We start from the raw sequence: 23247 nt of genomic DNA, 5'->3' as shown, positions 1-23247 counted from the left end.
AACTATAAATTGGTGAGATGAGTGTCATTGCCAGTAGTAACCAATGTATCATCCATTAAATTCCCGAGCTCGAGTCAGCCTCCATTTTTCTTATATTACAAGGAATAAATCTGTCAGATTGCTCACCTGATCAGATCAGTGGATTGGTCTAAAGTGTGTCGGACATGTGTAGGTTGTTGAACATTAGAAGCAACTATTTGTTGTACCAGCTGATCTCGATCTTTTATCGGATCAAAGGAGTACTCTCTCGTGTCTTGACATATAAGTGGGTTTTCTTTAATAACTGTGAGTGGTATAAACACATTTGGATCTGTACCTGTAGTATGGTGTTCCTCATATGGATTAGGGTGTTGGAAAGAGGATCAAATTGTATTTTCTCAGCAGGAGTGGTTGGTCTTTAGCAAACTTCAGCCTTACATGAGGATGCAAGCGATAGCAAATAGAACTGTGGCCAAACATACTACAATGAAAGCAATAAAGAGGGTGTGGTTCTATTTCAACTTTTTTGTCAAAACCCGTTGTGAGTGGTGTCAATCCATACGTTATCCGAAGCTGGTTGAGTAATCTCTCTCTCAACTAACACACAAGCCACAAATGACCTGGTGACAGCTAGCATAGGACTACAATCTTAGAGGCTTACCGTATGCAGTTGCTAAAGAGTAGAAAATTTTCAAGTTGAACAGATATAATTTTAACCTCAGAAGCTTTATCCAAATAGGAATGATAGAGGATTCTATTTTGGATCAAAATCGACAGTCCACTTGAAAGGTTTCATAAATTGGTTGTCGATCTTGATAATTTTTTGAAAAAAAAATGCGAGTGTAATCGACATCATGAGATAATTGAATAAGTATATGTTAACTATCAAGTTAGCCAATATTTCAATTGCCCAATAGTTTCATAGCATCAAACTCTTTCCAAATGATCTCCAGTTTTGAGTGAACATAAAGAAATTTCCCCAATAGAGAAAAACGCCAAGAGGACGCGAGAGTATTGATTTCAACCTCAGTGAGATTAAGAGCAAGTTTTTCATTCTTTTTTCCAAGCTTTTTAATGAAAGTGTGATCACCACCACCTTCAAGAGCGTTATGGAAAGTTTGAGGAACATTGCATGACTTGCCAAAATGAAAACCAGATTTTGAACCTGAAAAAGGAGCATGATTAGAAATAAGACAGTCACCGACAAGTGCATTAGCATAGGAACGCATCGTCAAGGCCATCACCAGAATGGGAAGATAGCTGCTAGAAAAAGGAGAGCAGAGGAAAACTCTGTCAGACAAGGCGACGGGGACTCTTTAAGTATTGGAAACCTTCTATCGGACAGGGCGACAAGGCGGGCAGGGCGAAGGTGTCGTTTAGGAAAAAACCGTTTGTCGGGGAGGAGGCGAGCAGACAAGCACGTCTTCGGTTAGGGGCGAAGACGACGTCGTCGTCTACGAGCACTCCAAGATGAAACGTCTGTCAGAGGCGCGTCGTCGGCTAGGTCGTGCGAACAGAAGAGATGACGTTGTCGTGTTCAATTGAGGCAAACAAAAACGACGTCGTCGGGCTGGAAAGACTAAACTCGAGCTTTCTAATTCGTGAAAACGTTCTCATGGTAGACGACGGAGATGTGTGTCCGATAGTTTCACCGTCGGGAATCGCCCATCGTGCTAAACCCTAGCAGAGCCCCCCTCCGCCCGAAATCTGACTATTAATTGATTTCCCCATATATATATATATATATATATAGAGAATATATATATATATAAAAGCCCAAGGACTAATATATTAAAGAAGAAAAAGTACAGATAGGTTGTATGAGATGACTTAAAAGAAGGCTTAACTCACACAATATAACAAACACAAAAACCCAAAGAAGCAAATATACATAAAGATAAAACACCAAAAATCCATAAATAGGCGGAAAGGTGTTAGGGACGTCCCACTTTAGTTCTTCCTCTACCTCTAGTTCTTGGAAGGGAGCCAACTTACAAATTGGTAAGATGCGTACCATTACCCAAAGTAACCAAAATATCATCCTTCAGATTTTTGAGCTCAAGTATGTCTTCATTTTTCTTCCTTTTGGATGTATAGATCTGTCATTCCTCGTTTGAGGATTGACTCATTTGTTCAATAGAATTGTCTAAAGGTGATCGGACAGGTGCAAGACCTTGCACATCATGATCCCTCTGAGTATGAGTAACATTGACTTCTTTCTAGACCTGATGAGGCGGTAGTGGTGCAACAAAGGTATTTTCAACTGTAATATCAGTGATAGGTTCTAGGGCAGGCGGAGTTTGAAGAATCTCCCTCGCCTCCATGATAGGAGCTTCCAAAGACAAGGAAGCTACAACAATGTGTGGATATTGAATTGTTGATATATTGCCTGCGGGAATAGTGACATCTTCAGGTGTATTCTTTTGATGTTCGATAGTGTCAATAGCTTGGAGCCGATCAAGAGGAGTTGGAATCCATGCCTCCAGTGGAGCACTTTGCTTTTTTGGTCTGAGGTGGGGATGATGACATTGAGAACTGGAGTGACCGAACATTCGACAGTTCGCACAATATGAAGGAAAATACTCGATCTCTAACTTCTGCCAATTTCCATGATGTTGTGTGCCCAATCAAATTTTCTCAAAAGCGGAAGTAGTCTCTCTTTCAACAAATACTCTAGCTTCAGATGGACGGGAAATATTAAAAATAAGAATGATTTACCATAAGCTGAGGTAATAGAATACAAATGAAATTTCAGACCAGGAAGACGAATCCAATGCGAAATGATTGGTGGTTCCGTCCGTGGGTTAAAATCCACAGACCATTTCAGAATCTTAATTGCTCTATTATCAATCCAGATAATCCTTCTAGCAAATAAACGTATGTAATCTTCTTCATTATTAATTTGAATAAGAATGTGTCTCTCATCTAATAGTCCAATTTTTCACTCTCCAACAAGGTGCATAAGTTTAAGCTTCATTTTAAGATCATCATATATAAATTTCCCAATCAAATTCAGACGATATGAATAAGCAAGTTGAATATATTTAGCTTCTGTAAAAAAGATGGCAGACTTCTCATTCTTCATACCAGGTTTCTTGATTTCCTTCTCTCGCTCAAACGAAGGAGAGAAAGAGCACGATTTGAGTGTATCTGAGGCGTGGACACCCGTGAGGACAGCTGCATACGATCTGTTTGAAGTCATCTTCAAAAGGTGCGGCATTAAGAAAAAACACGGGAAAAGTGGCGTCAACCGAAGCTGAAAAGGAGAACACACGAGAGCCGCACCGCAGAGGAGCCGCAGAGCCGAGACGGGAAGGAGACTTGAGAGCTGTTTGCGAGACGTGAAATTCGTGAGTCGGGAGCCGCAGAACTCGCAAGATCGACATCCCACCCACGAAATGGGAAGCCGCAAAGAGCCGCACCGCAGAGGAGTTGCAGAGCCCAGAACTCCTGAGCCGGGATAGCTCACGAGACAGAGAAAGTCACGAGACAGGAAAGCCGCGCCTTAGATTGCGAGATGCAAGGAGACGAAACATAAATCAGGCGCGAAGACGCCAGAGAAGAAGCAGTGAAGCCGTAACAGTTGCTAGGGGGCGCCATCAACAGTGGCTAGGGTTCGCCATCAGGCGAAACCCTAATAGAGCCGAGCAGAATGGAAAACGAAGCCATATATATATTATTTATTTTATTTATTTTTTTAATTTTTTTAATATTTTTTAAAGGAAATCGATATTTGGCAGAGATCCAAGTGTTGATTTCCCATGCGCTCAAGGTCTATGGTGAGAATCTCGCGCCATGTGGCTATAATTCGACCCCCCACGTACCACGGGTGGGTTCGAACCCTTGCCAGAGGGGACTTATAGTAACCCTGCCTATCAACTGAACAAGGATATATATTTAAATATGTAAATATATATATATATATATATAGATATATAGACATAGACATATACATGAATTCATATATAGACATATACATATGTGTGTGTGTATATATTTATATATGGCGTCAACATCGGCAAATTCTGCTAGGGTTTCTCCTCATGGCGATTCCCAGGGGTGATTTTATCGGGTTTAGCTTCGTTTCTCTTCTACGTCTCCCACGAAAGACGTTTTCACGCAGCTGCAGCTCCTGTATTTCCTGTTTGAAGTTTGTTCGCTCTCAGTCGTCACCTTTGTCGACGAAGAGCGCTCCTGCCGTCGTCGTTTCCATTGACGATAGCATTTTTCTTGCTGTCATCTCCCGTTGCGACGACATTTCTTCTTGCGAGTAGATTCCTTATGGCTGTCTCGTCACTCATTCTAGACGAACCGAGCCCGACGCTCAAAGTTTTGCTCGCATCTTTGCGGCCTGCCAGACTTTCTCTCCTAACCGTGACCATCTTGTGAGGGAGATGGCCTCGACACTCCATTCCTATACAAATGCCCTTGTCGGCGACGTGCCCATTCCAACACCTGATTTTGCTATCGGTAAGTTCTGCAATGTTTTTGAAACTTTCCATGAGACTCTTGAAGGTGGAGGTAATCATATTTTTATTAAATAGCTTGGAAAAAAATGGGACATCTGCACTTATTCTCGCAGAGGTTGAAACCAGTACTCTCGTGTTCTCTTGGCTTTCTTCTATAGTGGGGAAATTCTCACCCAAAACTGGAGATCATTAGGAAGGAGTTTGATGCTATGAAACTATTGAGCAGTTGGAACATTGGACTACTTGACAGTAGACATATACTTATTCAGCTATCTCATGATGTCGACTACACTCGCATTTTCTCTCAAAATGCTATCAAGATTGATAATTGTTTTATGAAAATTCTGAAGTGCACTGTCGATTTTGATCCAAGAACAGAATCTCCTATCATTCCTATTTGAATAAATTTTCCAGGATTAAAATTACATCTGTTCAACATGAAAATCATCTACTTTTTAGCAACTGCATACGGTAAGTCTCTCAAGGTGGATAGTCCTATGTTTGTTGTCATTAGACCCTCTGTGGCTTGTGTGTTAGTTGAGTGAGATATCACTCAACCAGCTTTGGATGAGATATGGATTGACACTATTCACAACGGGTATTGGCAAAAGGTAGAAATGGAACCACATCCTTCTTATTGCTCTCATTGTAGTATGTTTGGCCACAACTCTACTATTTGTTATCGTTTGCATCCTCATTTAAGGCTGAATATCGCTAAAGAACAGTCACATATTATCTCTGTTGAGAAGATGCAACCCATCCTATTCCCAACACCGCAGTTCCTGAAGAAGAGCAACATACTACAACTACAGATCCAGTTGTGCTTATACCACCTACTGTTATTGAAGAAAACTCACTTTTATGCCAAGACATACGAGAGTACTCCTTTGATCTAATAACAGATCAGCCGGTACAAGATGTAGTTGGTTCTAATGTTCATCAATCTGCACATCTTTAGCACACTTTAGACCAAGCTCAGGTAAGCCAATCTTCGGAAGAGAAATGACTGATCTATTCCAGGAGGAAGAAGAAGAATGGAGGTTGACTCCAGCTCAGGAGCATATTGGATGATACATTGATTACTACTGACAATGGCAATCATCTTACCAACTTATTAGCTTGCTCCTTTTCTAGAACCAGAGGCAGAGGCAGAATCAAATTAGGTTGTTCTCTAGCCACCTGATACTATGTATTTCAGCATTTTAGGCTTTTTCTTTATCTCTAATGTACTTTTCAGTATTTTCTAGATTTGGAACCCCTTGTGGTTTTGGTGTGGACAGGGTATCATATGTATATACACACACATATGCACACACACACACACACACATGTGGAGTGTGAGTGTGCCGCTTGCGGTGTATTTTTGGTTGACATCTGCTAAGTAAGTTTTAAGTCTCTTGGGGTCACAGGCTCGAACTCGCTTGAGTTCATCTACCTTGTGGAGCGAGATCGAGTGATTAGACACATGAGGGTTGTTGAGGGCACGTATAATATATGTATATGTATCAAATGTTATGTGCACACGAATGTTATTTTTATATTGATTGCTTGTATGATAACTGACTATGATATGATACTAGCGGGAAAAAAACTATGGTACCTGTGTATGTAAATGAAAAATAATATTGATATTGAAGTAATTTATTTGGTAAAATTTTTAGACGTTGCTTATATAACGATTGTGTCGATATGGACTGATATAGGTATAATTTTGATATTGTAAAATTCATTAAATAACATCATATTCTTAAAATTTCAAATATTCATATTGATTTATTGAAAGTTTGACTGACATATATATTATTTTCTTTTTTTTTTGTATTACTTTAGTTTAGGAGTATGGGTATTTACTGATTTTGGTATACACATTGTTGTTTTAGTTAACTTTTTATGATAATTATTTGCAGAAGTCTAGACAACTTCTAATGAGGTAAATTTTATTATATTGTTTTAATTTAATTTGATTAATGGTTTTTCAATTATTAATAAATAGCTATTGAAAATAAATATGAAAAATTTGATTTGGACTGTTCGACCATCTGTACTTGTCTTGGATAATTCTAAGCTTCGGGCCTACTTTTGACACTTCCCCCGTACAAGAAATAAAATTAGATTCTTGAATTTTGTTTCCATTGTATTATTTTCTCTGGAAAGATTTTAAGCTTTTAAGATTAATTTATATAACATTTTTTTTTATGTTTTTTAATATTTTACATTTCAGAAATTTATATCCCGCTTAGGGAGATAAAAGGCCTGTTGTTGTTGTGCATTTGCATAAATTTTAGGTATTATAATTGACACATATCTGCATTATCTTCTTAATTTGAACATGTTCCGTCTCAATCACCTAGATTTGCGAGCCTCAGTCTGGTTCCTTTTTATCAAAATCTTAAATCATCTCATCAAAGTTGATTTGTTTTTCAGGTAAGTTGATTCCTCCTGGATAATGTCATTTTCATATTTGAAAAACCTTCTTCTAAATTAAATTTTCTTTTAAAATGTTTACAACTTTTACTGAAATTTGTTGAGATCTATATTTAATAAGAGTGTTTTATTGGGTTTATTTGTTAGACATTGTAACCCCTATTTAAACACTTATGTTGAATGAAATAGTAATTTTTGGCTTATTTCTTTTTTTTGTATCAGAGTCAAATCCTTCCCATCTCTATCTTTTTCTCTTCTACTCATCCCTTCCATCGCCTGCTTGGCCTCCACAGGTGCCAACACCGAGCCGCTACTGACGATGACAACAATTAGTGTGGGCTCGCCACCTTTCAGAGTCCTAGTCGCTGCCATCTGTCCAAACAGCCGCCGCTGTCTTTCCAACCCGCCGTCGCAACCTCTTTTCGAGGCCACCGCTGCCGCACAAAGAGATTGTGACCGTCGATTGAAAGGGATCCGTGTGGGCAGCGATATTGCACAGATCCCAAGGAGGTGAATGATATGAAGATGATCTTGATCATGATGATGTGATAGATCAAAATTTGGCCTAAGGGAGGGAATTGTTCGTGGTGTGCATGAATTTGAAGGGAGTCCATGTGATTGAAGATGACGAGAGATGGAGATAGTGAGGGGAGGAAAATATTAGATCTTTGGGAAGGACTGATACTGAGGTCCTGAAGGTCCTGGTAGGGTTCATGTAGAGAGCTAGTGCCTTGACAGGAACCACGAATTCAACATATACTTCAACACAGGTGAAGCTAGATCTCCCTTCCGTGGATCTAAAACATGATGGACCAGCCACTTATCTAAGCTGGTCTCGTCAAATTGAGGTGGTTCTAGTAGGGAAGAGACTAGAGTGATATCTGACCGGGAAAGAAATAAAGAGTGACTGTGCTGAGAGGGATAAGTGGAGGAACACTTACACCTTAGTTTACATCTGACCACTCAACTCAATGGTTCTGTTAATTGCATCCTCAGTCGATGGCATTTGAAAGGAGATGCACATCTTAGTGCTGCTAAAGAAGATTTATGCTCGGATTGAGAACCACACGAGGGTATTCCAGATTCAATGCAAGATAAAAGCCGTGGTACTGGGTGAGAAATCAATTTAATGGTACTCCATTGATTTTGAGAGGTTGTGGGCAGATCTGGATTACTTATCACCGTTGTCTAGCGGTAGCAATTCAGTTTAAGAAAATGAGAGATATTTACTTAGATGAAGACTATGCAGTTTCTGGTGCATCTAAATCCAGCATTTGATCAAAGAGCTGCCCTTCTGCCTTCTAGCTCAGAAGACTATTCCTACACTAGATGAGGCCTTTGCTACGTTGATCCAGGAGGAGAGTCACATGAAGCTACACTCAAGTCGAGTGGTTTTTCGGGTACACAATCAGCATTGGCTGTTGCGAGCCCAGATACGCTAGGTGTCTTGGGGAAGACTCGCAAGTGCTACCACTATAATGAAGTTAGTTATCTGAGCAAGACCTGTCTTATGTCACCTAAAGAGTGAGAGACAGGTGGACACGAATAAGGTAGAGGTTGTGATCGTGGTCGTGTGGGTCGAAACTGTGAGAAAAGGGGCTACCTGACATATCTGATGGTAGCAGAGGATGAGAAAGAGACATGTGATCTTTACTAGTGAGGATCACGAGTGTTTGGAGCTCTTGAAGAGGAAGTAGAAATCAGCAGGAGAGAGAGTTGATGATGTTTCAAATTCATCAATATCAAGGGGTAACATTGTCACTTATGCTCACTTCAGGAAAGGTACTGGTGATACACTTGCTCTTATCTCTATTTTCACCACATGATCATCAAAATGGATTATAGATTCTGGTGCTTCTTGTCACTTGATATGCATTGGTGGAGAGTTTTCTTCATATATTCATTTAACAACACCAGAGAGTATACAGTCTGTTGATAGTACAATGCAACATGTAGTTGATAATGGCACAGTGAGATGTACCAATCATGACAGTGTTCAATATTTTGCATACTTCTTTTCCAGTAAACATCTTATTCATTAGTGTAATTATTCTACAGTTAAAGTGCATTGTTTCTTTTGATATTCCTCAGGTAATTTTCCAATAGAATTGGATGAGCCGAACACTTGAGACTAGGACATTGCATAGCAGATTTAGGTACTTGGTTTGAGAGGGGTGGACTCAGCTCTGCACCATCGTGGAGAGTATTGCAGTAGGAGAATTTTGGTGGAACATCCTCACGAAAGTATGGGACATTCTAGTCTTAGTTGACATAATTCGGTTGTATCCATCTACATATGAAAAGAAAAATAAGGAGAATCTGATGTGTGATGCGTGAGTTTAGCAAGCTCACTAGGAGCTCTTATGTCAGTTATGGGAAGAGGAGCTCTGGTATGTTTGATTTGATATATTCTAATGTATGAGAACTTTGTTCTACTATTTTATGAGTGGTTATCATTATTTTGTTAAGTTTATTGATGGTTTTTCTCGTGTTACCTAGATATATTTGATGTAACAGAAGAGTGAGGTGGTTACTTGTTTAAATATTTGCACTAGGCATTTAGACTTAATATAGGACAGTTATGAAGGCACTAAGATCTAATAATGGGATAGAATATGTCAACAAAGCATTTGGGGACTATCTATCAGCTCAAGGGATACAACACTATACCAAATGCCATACACACTAGTACAGAATGGAGTAGCTGAGAGGAAGAATTGACTTCTTCTAGAGGTGGCTCAGAGCATGATGATGGTAATGAATGTCTCATATCACTTACGGGGTAAGTAGTGTTGACAACTGTTCAATTGATTAGCAAGATGCATTCAAGTGTGCTGGAGTGGAAGTTTCCTTGTCAGATGTGGAAAGGAGACGACAATCGGATCCTTCAATTGAAGGAATATGGATGTATATGTTTTATGGAAGACAACAAGTCATCTGTAGGAAGTTGGATCCCAGTGATGTGAAATGTGTGCGTAGGATATTTTGCTACACAAAACAGTTATGCTTGCTGAAGCCCGATTGAACAGAGATTCTTTGTGAGTATGGATGTGTCATTCAGAGAGTTTGAACCATACCACCCTCTGAAGGTGAATTCATCCTTCACTGACTCAACTGACAGAAGGTGTTTGGATGTGTATGCTTTGTGAAAGACAATAGGCCTTCATTAGAGAATTTGGATATCAGAGCTGTGAGATATGTATTCATGGTTTTTTTTGCTACTTAGAAATGTTATGTTTGTTGGAACTCGATTGAAAAGAGACTTTTTGTGAGAATGGATGTGTGATTTAGATAGTTTGAAGATTCAACCTTCGATGACTCAACAAAACACTGGGAACACTGGTGGATGGAGAAATGTTATGTTTGTTGACTATAATGTTATGTTTGTTGACTATAATGAAGCAATTGCACCAGTAGCAAAGATGAACACGGTGAGGACACTGGCTTCTTTGGCTGTGCATGGTGGATGGAGACTCCATCAACCGGTTGTGAAGAATATTTTTCTTCATGGGGAGCTATTGGAGGAGGTATATATGGAGATACCACTATGATTCAGTACATCCCAGGCAGTGGGCAAGGTTGTAGGCTTAGGAAGTCGTTGTATGGCTTGAAGCTCTCCTCGAGCCTAGTTTGACAAGTTCAGAATGGTGGTAGTTGGCATGGGATATCAACAGATTAATGTTGACCACACAGTGTTCTTTCGACAACCACATTACCATATTTGTTGTGTATTTGGATTACATAATTATCACTGTTGATGATGAGGCAGATACTTTCTTCAGATTGAAGTGACCCATGGGCTTGAGGGGACAGTCATATCCTAAAGAAAGTATGTATTGGATCTTCTAACATAGACAAATATGCGGGGGTGCAAACCTGTAGTCTCTCCAATTGATCAAAAGGTCAAGGTCAGTACAGAGGCAGGTGAATTAGTTGATCATGGGAGGTAGCAAAGGCTGGTGGGCCGCCTGATTTATCTGTGCCACACTCGACCCGATATTTTTTTTTGCAGTAAGTGTGGTGAGCCAGCCGCTACAAGCATGATCTAAGGAAGGGTCATATTCATCCAGTGTATCAGATTTTGAGATACTGAGAGTGCACCCGGGAAAGACTTGATATTTAGGAAGAATGGACCTATACATTGAGGGCTTTTATGATTCTGACTGGGTAAGTTGTGTTGATGAAAAACGATTCACATCAGGATATTGCATATTTGTAGGTGGCAACTTGGTCTCATCAAAGAGCAAGAAATAGTCATTTGTAGAAAGATCGACAACAGAGGCATAATACAGGGTCATGGATTAGGAGTTGTTGAGATGATGTAGTTGAAAGCCTTGTTGGTTGAACTCAAAGTGAATTAGAGAACTGAAATGAAGTTGTGGTGTGGCAACAAGTCGAGAATCAGCATTGCTAACAACCCGGTGCAACACGATAGAACTAAACATGTGAAGATTGATTGATTCTTCATCAAGGGGAAGCTGAATAATTTCATGTAGCTACTGGAGAGCAGGGGGCTGATTGCCTCACTAAAGGACTTAGTTCAGTGGAGTTAGCTCAATCATGTGACAAGATGGGCTTAGTGAATATTTTTTTGCTCATTTGGATGAGTAGTGTTGAGAGTTATGTGTAATAATAGGGTTTTATTGGGTATATTTGTTAAACATTGTAACCTGTATTTAAACAATGTTGAAATAGTAATTTTTAACTTATTTCTTTTTTTAAATTAGTTAATTAGTCTTTTTTTCTCCTTAAAAGTATTATTTAATTACTCAATCTCAAATTCAAGATATATAGAAATGACTGGTTTTTTGTGAACTCAAATATATAATCTTTCACAACGTCTTGCAAACTTGCATTATGTTCTTGTCGCCACAAAATGAAGCCTTATGTTGGGCAGCACAATTTCTTTTGAAAAAATAGTTTGTCCAAGGCCATAAGCAATAAGCATCAGTTATTGGTTAGTGATGGATTCTGGTTCAAATCAAATTCGGCGGATGAGTATTCATTGCCTCATTTAAAAAGAGTGATCATTGTTTTCATCCTAAAGAGGTCTAATTTTTTCAAGAGGATGGGCAAATGCTTGTTTTTTCTTATCCCTTAGACCGCCCACAATAACCTGCTATTTGTTTCTTTACATCATTCATCTTGTAGCCATTTCCTCTCCGATAACAGTCCTTTGACAGTAAATTAAACAGTTTTTGCTTAGCTATGGGTGAGAAATCAAGCTATCAAAGACAGATTTTGTGATGGAGTTATTGATGATGTAGGCAGCAAACCACGAGGTACATCAGGTTTAGGTGTTGAAGAAGTAGCAAATACTGTTTGAGTATTAGTAGTAGGTGGAACATCAGTAGATACTGGAATATAAGTGGCGTGGGAGCTGCATGTTCCAGGCACGGGCGCAGTTCCGCAATATGCCAAACTCCCGCGATTGGAGCAGCGAACAGGAATATTCCTGTTCAGTTCACAATTGCCACAAGAACTTTGACGTTTTTTTATTTATTTCTTATTTACTTATTTCATTTTCCTTTATCTTCTATTTCTCTAATTTCTAATTAAGTATTTTATATTAGGAGTTTTTTGTATATAGGTGTATTGGGTCTTTGGATTTTCAATTTTTTTTGTGATTTGCTTTGAGAGAGCCGACGATTTCTCCTTTTCTGTCTACGGGTTGTACTTAGGATTCCTAGTGGTGCTTCGACTGTATCTTAAAATCCAGGTGGTGTTTATCCTTCTTATCCTTTTTCCCCAACCATTCCCACAACGCTCTCATATCCCCTTTATCGTCTTCTTTGTTCTCTCCACTCAAAGCTGCTCTCCCACAGCTATTCTTGCTGCCACAGGTTCTCCATTGCTGCCCCCTCTTTCTAGTTTGTTGGTCGGTCCCTTGCAACCTCCCCCAAAGGTCCAAACCCCTTGCCGACACCACCTACACTCTACATCCAACCCTAGTTCTAGTTTTATGTTGTTTTATTGCAATTTTTTATTTTCTTTTTGTTGTTATAATTTTAGATTTATTAAGTCAGTAATAACATTTGTTTTCCCTTGTGTGTTGATAATTTCCGGTATCAATAAATTGTGAATATGGAAACATTGAATGGTGGAATAGTAGAAGTTTCTGGGGAAAAATAGGTTGTTGAAGTAGTAGCAGGAGTAGCAAGTCGGAAAAATAATAACTTCGCCTTTCGAGCCTTCAACATCCTCGAAACAATAATTGACTTGATTTTCTTCAAATTTTCCCCCATTGCAATTGTTTTTATCTTTTTTCCTCCCAAAAAAATATGATCTCAAAATCATTAGGTGTTTCAAAGCAACAAAACCCCCTAATAGAAAATGTCCATTGAATAATATAAACTTTAAAATGAAATAGTATATGCATACTTATCAAATGGTTCGTGGCATACTATGAAAGGTCCTTCATAATTTTTGGCAAGATATAAAATTTCATATTTAAGCTAACACCTCTTCTTCTCATCTTCTCATTAATTCAGAATATTCATCCACCCCTATAAACGAAAGATGAGTGTTTTCCCTCTCAAAATGAGTAGTTTTAGTTTTAACTGGCCATCCGTTAACCTACTTCAAAATAAAAATTTTTTGTTTTTCAATTCTAATTTTATTAAGATACTGATCTTATCCGTGTAATTTAACGATAGATTGCAAATTCATCCCTAAAAGCTATAAATACTAAATCACGTCTGAAGAAAGTTATACTTTAAGAGATTTTCTTCTTTCTCATGTTTAAAACCATAAAAATACTTTGCACAATCAAGGTTGGCATTGTTTGAGTATGGATAAGTTGTAGAAATTCATATGAAGTTGCAAGCCAGGTTCGAAATGAGTTGGTTTAACTTGCCATCCTTTTACCAACTTCAAAAGAAAAATATTTGTTTTTCAATTCTAATTTTATTTACGATACTGATCTTATCTATGTAATTTAAAGATAGATTGTAAATTCATCCCTAAAAGCTATAAATACTAAATCACGTCTGAAGAAAGTTATACTTTAAGAGATTTTCTTCTTTCTCATGTTTAAAACCATAAAAATACTATGCACAATCAGGGTTGGCATTGTTTGAGTATGGATAAGTTGTAGAAATTCATATGAAGTTGCAAGCCAGGATCAAATTAATCTTTATTTAAATATAACTCGTCGTCATATAAACTGTTAGGGTACTCACGTTCTTTCAGAACTTGAGCAATGAAACTTTCACCTTCAAATGTACTCTATGTGCAATCTTCATGCCGGAATGAGCCTTTGTCAAAATATGAGTATAATCAAATTTCTTGAACGCTTGAATGTTTTTTCTTAGAACAGTAGCCATACAGCGGGAACTTGGAGAGCAAAGCAAGGGAAGAGAAATGCTGTTGAAGAGAAAGAATGTGAATGGAATAAATAAATGGACAGAGAATTTAAAAAAAAATCTTAGAGGACTGCTTAAAGAGAAGATGTAACATTTTGAGAAATGTCATGTTAGTTCAAATTTTACCTTTCACTGGTTTGTTATGTGGCTAAGAAGATGCACCAAAGAGAAAAAAAAATTGAAAATCAGCTGTTGAAGAATAAACTTGCCATTATAAAGAAATTGACTTCCCCGCTCCTCAACTTTGAATTCTCAACAAACATACTATCTGCCACATCATTAGATATGTAAATGGGACTACCAAAAAAAAAAAAAAAACATTTTTCTAATACAGCAATTTTTTTCTGCTTATCCTTTGCATAATATTTCATCAAGGTGTGTTATTTTGTAGAGTCGGCTCTATGCTAGTCAACACCATTTAAAACTAAAAAGCATAAAATATTTTAAAGTTAAAACTTCAGCCACTTAATCATCGATCTCTCATGTAAAAAGGAAATCTTACTTGAATCTCTTGGGGGTAATAAAGGTTGTGTTATGAGCCTCATGACTCTGTTACGGGAGAATTAACATTTGAAATTTCTATTTTCTTTTTCTATTACTAGCAATTGCTTCAATAACTAAATAAACTTTCTCAAGGGTACCTTGGATGCTGGTACTAGCCTTTCTAGAAATATTTTGTAATGTTCTAGTGTCATCTACAAACAAAACTGGTTCTAACATCCAGCTTGTGGGAGAGTGAAAATTCTAAACGGTTATGGGGAGGACAACAGTCATGCAAAACATTGAAAGGAGTTTGTCTATTACAAATTATGAACCAAATCTGGAAGAAGATAATAGGACAACAGTCAAATAGGATTAATATCCATTACTCTAACTGAAAATGTGATTATGGAATCCTGCATGTGGGTGAATAGCTATCTTTAACAGCCATTTATTTTGAAAATTCTGCTTCCTCTCTCGGTGGCATAAAGACAAATCTGTTGCTATTTCAAAATTGTAAAATTTATGTCATGCTTCTATTTTTTCATTAGTTACTCTCACAACTAAAATAATGTTATGTACATTATTGTGTTCACGGTTTACCTTTTTTCACTTATTGCTGGTTCCAACGTTCATCCTTGGCTTTTGAAACCTTTATTTAAATATGACTATATCCTCTCTTTGAAATAAGAAAAATTAGCTCCTCTTGTTTATTTTTTCAACACTCTCATAAGATATTAGCCTGCAAGTAAATGCTTCTCATCAGGTTGGTGCTTCGATTTGCAACAACTTCCAATTTTTTGTCCAGTTATTATATTTTTCATTAATTTTCTTTTAAAAAATTTTCTTTGTATTTGATCTCCATTTTTTTGCTTATTATTTTATTGCATTCATATTTAAGTACTTTCGATGTCAGGTGAATACATATACATGCTTGCTTGTACTATTTAGTGTTTAATTTCATGTTTTTATGTTCATCTATAATTTCGTTCATGTCACCATACTCGTTTTGCTCAAACTTCGCTTCAATTTATTTTTTTGCACGTAACAAACTCATCACGTCAATCATAAATAATTGTGACACTTTTGATTTCAAATTGATTTTGAAGGTGGCCTTGTTGCATTGTGTTATGTCTGACAAGGAATATGATGTAATAATTAATTGTTTGTACTCAAACTTATCGCAAGCCCTCCAAGTTTTTGTAGCAATGTTGTTGGAGCAAAGGAATCTATGCGCATGCTTGTAGACAAGGTCAATCTTAATGGTCAGAACATACTTTCACGATCTATTTTCATCATTACTGTTGAGATTCATTATGCTTTGCTTGAGCTTTGCAATGGTCTTGATATGGAATCTCCATTGGCTCAAATCTCTGTAAGTGTGACTATTGTTTTTTAAAATCTTTTCGAGTATCTTCATCAGCATGTTGTGTTGTGTACTACCCCTATCTAAGTTAGTATTCTTAAGTTGTGACTGTTTAAACAATGTTTAAATCTTATCACTAATGGATTATGTGAAAAATTCTTTATTGACACGAAATTAGTCATTTCCAGCTTGAAGGCCTTTGGGTTTCTTATCGCTCTACATCTTTCTTTGAGATGGATCTTTATGTGACCATTCCTAAATTCTCTGTGCTGGATATACGCCCCGATACAAAGCCAGAAATGCGCTTGATGCTCGGTTCTTATACTGATGTTTCAAAGCCTAGTTATAACAATTCAAGTTTAGCTTCAAACTACATTACATCTCAAGAAAGCAAGCTCAAAAAGTTGGAAAACAAGGCTGACGTAGATGTTTCTAATTTAACCATGCTGATTTTTGACTACCGATGGCGTTCTTCCTTCCGGTCTTTTGTTATAAGGATTCAACAGCCACGGGTTCTTGTCGTTTTGGATTTTGTTCTTGCAGTTGCTGAGTTTTTTGTTCCTTCTTTGGGAACCATAACTGGCAGGGAGGAAACTCTGCATCCAAGCAAGGATCCTCTAACTTCGGCTGGTGATATAGTGCTTGTAGAACCACTGTATTTGCAGCATGAAGATGTTGTTCAACTTTCACCTAGAAGGCAGTTGATTGTGGATGGTTGTCAGTTCAATGAGTTTACATATGATGGTTGTGGAAATATATTAGCATTAAGTGATGATTTTGAATCAAAGGGACAACCACATTCAGGAACAATTATTATACTTGGGAGAGGCAAGAAATTGCGTTTCAAGAATGTAAAAATTGAGGTGCGTATTCTACCTGGAACCTAGTACTCTTTAAATTTGTATTTCAGATTGGAGAATGGAATCTCTTTAAATTAAGAGCTGCACTCTAGGACAATGATAAGAATCTAGGTTAACTTTATACTTTTTGATATTTAATAAAAGTTTGTAAAATGTGGTGTCAATCTTATTAATCGTTTAACAAGAATGCTTGGAGAAGATGGATTCATAAAAATGTCCAAGGTGATTTAAAAAGGCTGGTGATGGTCGGGAATTCGATATTTTTACTAAAATCTCATTTGCTTGTGGGTGGGCTGGGATTCTTGAGCATAATTTTGCATATATTTTACTCATTTTAAATTCATGTCACATAAAATTTTGAATTTCTTTACTTACAGTTTCAGGTTTGTTTTGACTGAATCTAACAAAACAAGCCATTGAATAGTTGAGTCTAGCTATGTCTCTAGGACAATGATAAGAAGCAAGGTTAACTTTAAACTTAATAATATTTAATAAAAGTTTGTGAAATATGGAGGCAATCTCATTAATCATCTAACAAGAATGAATAGAGAGGAAGGATTCATAAAAAATGTCCAAAATGATTTGGAAAGGCTACTGATGATCATGACTTAAAGATTTTTACTAAAATCTCGTTTTCTTGTGGGTGGGTTGGGATTCTTGAGCAACAAATTTTGCATATTCTTTTACTAAATCCAAATTCATGTTACATAAAATTTTTAAATTCATTAGTTGTTGTTGTTGTTATAGTGTTAGGAGTTATATTAGGAAATATTTTATTACTGTGAGAAGTTATGAGGAATAATTTATTTTTTTGGATTAGGAGTTATTTCTTTTCTTATTTTATATTTATTTTCTTGGATTGAATTTATATCATTTCCTATTTTATGTTGTTTCATTCATTTTCAAATAATTAATAAAAATTGAATAAATGATGATATTAGGTGATCTATTTTTCCTTTCATATTATTTTCTTTTTATTGTCTTTCTTATTCTAGGATTCATGTAAGGATTATTTATGCCCCCTTTCATATCTATAACATTTTGCACTTAATTTCACATTATACTGAATTTTAACATGTTATCAGAGCCAAATTCCCTACCCAAGTCACCGGTTCTTGGCATCCTCTGTACGGGAAGGGAGGAGTACTCGTCTTAATATTTGAAACAGCGATTTTTACTTCTTTTATCTTTTTGCAGGTTGGCCTGTCGGCTGGCCCTCCCGAGCCAGGAACTTTGAAGCTTTCGACCTCCCAACCCCCCGCTTGTTATGGTTTTTGTTCTCTACTGGGCTCTTTTTCTTCGTTACGTCATCTGGGATTTGTCTCCCAATTGCCGAGCAAAGAGGAAGTCATACCCAACGGTAAGCGAGGAATACCTTAAAAGCGGTCGATAAGTGTTAGAAGAAGCTCAGTGGTTTCATCGTCGATAAGAACTGTGCTCTGTTCATGCTTCGACTAGCTTGGCTTTCGATTGGGGCGTACAATGTCAAGACGAAGACGATGGGGCCTTTCCTAATGATAAGGCACCCGTATGAGCTTTCACATGGGGAGAACAATAGGCTTGACATCGCTTTAAGGTTGTTGGAGCCGATCAAAGAACAATTTTTAATCCTTACATATGTCGACTTCTACTAGCTTGCTAGAGTTATTGTTGTTGAGGTCACTGGTGGATCCGAGATTCCCTTCCATTCCGAAAGGGAGGACAAGCCTGAACCCCTTGAGGAAGGTCGTCTCCCTGATGCTACCAATGGTTATGATTACCTGAGGGATGTTTTGGTCACATGGGATTGAGTGATCAGGACATTGTTTCTCTTTATGGTGGACACGCATTGGGAAGATGCCATAAGGAGCACTCAATTTTTGAAGGGGCTTGGACAACTAATTCTTTTATCTTTGTGAACTCTTCACCAAGATTCTTAGTGCAGAGAAGGAAGGGCTCATCCAACTGCCATCTGACAAGTCCCTGTGCTGATTATGATGAGGCCCATCTAACGCTTTCAGAGCTTGAATTTGCTGAAGCTTGAATGTTCTGGATGAAGTATGTTTACTGCGAAGTTTTCTTGGATTCTGGATGATTTTTGTGTTTTCTTTTGCTAGAAGCGGCAGTATGTCATGTCATCTAAGCAATAACTATGGTTGGGTGGTCGTATCCAGTATCAGGCCCTCGCCTAGAGTTTTCTGCAGGAAGCCCTTATCCATAACTTTTCTCTTTATCAGTCCCTTCTCTGGAGCTTTTTCTTTTATCAGGCACTCCTCCGAAGCCTTTTTTTGCATCAGACCCTCCTTCGGACCTTTTTCTGCATCAGGACGCCAACTGGAACTTTTTCTTGCAGCAGACCCTCCTCTGAAGCCTTTCTTGCAGCATGTCATTCTTCGAAGCTTTTCCTGCAGCAGGCCCTCCTTCAGAGCTTTTTCCTTTTTTTTTTTTTTCTTTGCAGGCCATACCTGGTGTCTTCTTCTTGGAGTTTGTTTACTTCTCTGCAAACTATTTTGCAGTATTACCTGTATGAATCTTTCGTCTACCTACAAACACTGAAGTCAACTAGAAGTCAGTTTTTTTACATTTTTTCTACTTCCTTGCAAACTTCTCTATAAAAGCCTTTGCTTACCTGTAGCACTACATGAACTCTAGTCAAAGGCAACTGCATGTTGTCTACTTCTCAACAAACTTTCCTACAACATTACATGTAGGAGCTTTCTGTCTACCTGCAGATACTATAGGAACTGCAGTAAAAAAACAACTGTAGTATGAAATGAAGAATTCAAGTTCTACTTCATAGGTTCTCCCTCGCCTATTATTTGATGGTTTCAAATCCAAGTTGAATATGATTTTTAACCATGTTTCAATTTTAGTGGAAGTATTAAGAGTTATATTAGGAAAAAATTTATTCATGTGAGAAGTTATGAGAAATAAATTATTTTCTTTGATTCGGAGTTATTTCTTTTCCTATTTTATATTTATTTCCTTAGATTGGATTTATGGATTTATTTCTTTTCCTATTTTATGTTATGTTCTCTATTTTCAAATAATTAATATAAAATTTGGAGATATTATGTGATATCCCTACTTTCATATTATTTTCATTTTAATGTCTTCCTATTCTAGGATTGTTGTAAGGGTTATTTATATTCCCTCTCATATCAATGAAAAATCCTGCTTAGTTCTGCATTATTCTGAATTTCATCAATTAGTTTTAGTTTCAGGCTTATTTTGACTGAATCTAACAAAATAAGCAGTTGAATAGCTGAGTCGAGCTATATCTTTAAGTTGAACCGACATGTTTGACGGTGTTTTATATGTGTTTAAATTTGGGGTACTTTAGCCTTTTTGTTGTGTTATAGATGTACTGTATCAACCAACTCAGCTTGGGAGCTTGGATATAGTAAATTTTAATCGGAGGTGAATTGCTCGCCCATGCCTAATCCACCATGGGCAAAATATTTGGTAGCTTACAACCTTAGAAGTCATAAAATAGAAAATTTCTAACTCCATATACATATCCTAGATAGTTTGTCAGTTTATAGTAAAATATAACCAACAAATATCCAAAGCTTCAAAAATTGGAGGTGGATTCTTCTAACTTACCCAAAATATAACTCACAAAATAAACCTAAGGTTTCACCTCCAAGGTTACAACTCACACTACCAATAACCCAATATCCAAAATAATCAAAATAAATGACTAAACATAACCAACACGCTCACCATGCACTGGCCTCTATAACTCTTTAGGGGGACACAACCCACAGTAGTCTTAGCAACCTTTGTTCTTCTTGCCAACTAGTGAACATACTTGTTCCCTTCCCTATAAACACATCTCTAGATGATATTAAGATTAGCAATAACCTTAGATGCTTAGTCATAAAACAATGTTCCATGGTGCAGTCTTCTTCCCTTGAAGATACTCCAATAATTGTGCTGAGTCCACCTCTACCTGCAGCAAATGCCAATTACCACATCTAGCAAGTTTTACAGCTAGCCAGGCAACCCAAATTTTAGCCTCCGAAAGACTTTCAGCCAAACAGGGAGAAGCAAAAAAAAACACTAGCATCCTCCGTTACTTTTTCCTGAAACGTCCCCACACACCAGCAGTCTGTGTTGGTGGCAATCCATTGTGTCATTTCTTCTTTAACTTGTTTCTCTACAATGAAATGACATTTATATTTGTTGAACTCCAGACCAGACTGCACCTAGAAATCCTTCAATATTGCATAAAGTTTTTTAACAGCAATTTTCCTAGCATTAAAGAATATTATAGCATTATCTGCATAGGCTAAGTGACTCGCCAACAATTTAGCTTTATGGCATAAGCGGTAAATCCATCGACTACACCCACCATAATTAGGAGTTGTTTTCTTTTTTTATTATATTTTTGGGGTTTTTGTGTGGTTTATGTCTCTTTTTGAATAAGTTGTAATTCTAATCCCTGTGAGTGGGTTCTTCTAAAATCTTTGCATCCTCTCTTTTATATAAATGAATTTTCTCTTTTCATATATATATATATACATATATATATATATATATATATATATATTATTTTTATTTGAAAAAGCCCAAGGGAAATATATTAAAAAAGTGAAGGATACAAATAGGTTGTCAGAGTGGGCTTAGAAAGGTACCCTACCCACATGGTACAGCACACAAAAAAAAGATACATGTAATACCAAAAAAAAAAGTCAAAACCATCAAAATGAGCTTAGGGATGACTCAATTTAGTCCTGCCTCTACCTCTAGTTCTAGGAATGGAGCCAGCTAGCTAATTGATGAGTTGCGTATCATTACCCGAAGTAACGAATTTATCATCCATTAGATTTCTGAGCTCAAGTAGGTCACCATTCTTCTTATTCCTCCTGAATGTGTAAAACTGTCATTCCTCGTCCAAAGACCGGCTCATCTGATCAGTATGTTGGTCAACAGATTGTTGAGCCTGTATAAGTTGTTGAATCCCTTGCGTCTGACTAGCAGTAACGGCTTGCTCATTTAAATATGGTGGTAGAATTGCAGTATAAGGATTGCCAACTGATTTAACCACATTAGGTTCTAGTGTATGTAAAGTATGAATGGCACCTCTACACTGGATACTTCCTTGGGATGAGGAGCTGCATGGCTCTCCTGATTATCGGTTCGAACATTTTTCTTTCTAGATAGGAATCCTTCAGCATTGTCTTCAATAATGTTTAAAGGTGTAGGTTCCCCAGCAGAATCATTCGACAACACATAAATCATAGAAGCAAAAATAATATTGTCAGGGGTGTCCCCTGAGGCAATTAAAGCAGACATCAAATCCTGTCTTATGGTAACTTCCTCCACAGGTAGGGTCGATGTGTCCAAAATAAGGGGGTTAGACCCATCCTTATTTGCTTGTGCTATAGATTTCAAGTTAGGATGGAGTCTGTGGCATTTGTTAAGGTTATGCCCCAAACATCTTACAGTGGGTACAATAAAAATGTTGATGTTTCATGACAATTTGTTATCAATATCCATCATATGTCGTGCCCAACTAGACTTCTGTAACATCAGGTAAAGTGATATCCCGTTCCACATGTATTTTGGCAACAGAAAGCATGTTAGATTAAAGGTAGGTAGATCAAGCTTCATTGGATCGCCAAGTATGATCCCAATAGAGTAAAAAACCTAATGATTAAAGAAGTGCAGCTTGAGACCAGATAAACTAAACCATACTGGTACTGTGAGAGGTTCAAGGTTTGTGTCAAAATCAGGAGTCCGCTTGAGTAATTTCATTGACTTTCCTGCAATGTTAAGATATTTTTTAGAGAAAACCCAAGCGTAGTCTTCAACCATGATTTCATTGTGCATTAAGATGTTTACTTTTCATGGGGCCATCCCAATATGATTAAACAATAGCCTGTTTGTTCATTATATGGGTCAAAATAATATATTGAAACAACTTAACCAAACCGATTTAACTTATTTAACTTATAGATTAACATGACCATAGTAGCTTAAATGTAACTGATTTAATTCAAGAAGAACCCACCTAACCTTAACTTAATGATAATTAGATCAATTTAATTTTGCTTTTGGGTTAAAGTTTCAACTCGACATTTTAAAATACGGTGGCTGTAAGAAAGCCGCTATTTGATTTTTTTGAAAAATATATATATATTTATAATTTCTACCGTAGTTTTCTAACCAGTTGTTTTCTCCACCAAAGCTTGACAACCACTTTTAAAAAATCGCGACCACCCCAAATAAAATCTTAATCGAAGTGAAGTTGTTAGAACCTCATTTGTTCTCAAAACAGCAACATTGATGTGTGTTGAACATTAAAATTATATGGGAAG

General features: G+C 37.2%; 1 protein-coding gene and 1 pseudogene across 1 annotated transcript in view; both read left to right on the top strand.

Moving 5' to 3' along the window:
* Window positions 1-23247, top strand: part of LOC110021050 — a 194067-nt gene that overhangs the window by 118228 nt on the left and 52592 nt on the right. The window contains 3 exon segments of the mRNA XM_020719380.1: window positions 15826-15901; window positions 15904-16091; window positions 16271-16945. Coding sequence (XP_020575039.1) covers window positions 15826-15901; window positions 15904-16091; window positions 16271-16945 — 939 coding nt within the window.
* Window positions 18294-18913, top strand: LOC110021046 (annotated as a pseudogene).

The sequence above is a fragment of the Phalaenopsis equestris genome, unplaced genomic scaffold, assembly GCF_001263595.1.
Source record: "Phalaenopsis equestris unplaced genomic scaffold, ASM126359v1 Scaffold000118, whole genome shotgun sequence".
In the NCBI taxonomy this organism is placed as follows: Eukaryota; Viridiplantae; Streptophyta; class Magnoliopsida; order Asparagales; family Orchidaceae; genus Phalaenopsis; species Phalaenopsis equestris.
Note: the sequence above shows the minus strand (reverse complement) of the source record. Positions and strands in the feature narration are given on the sequence as shown.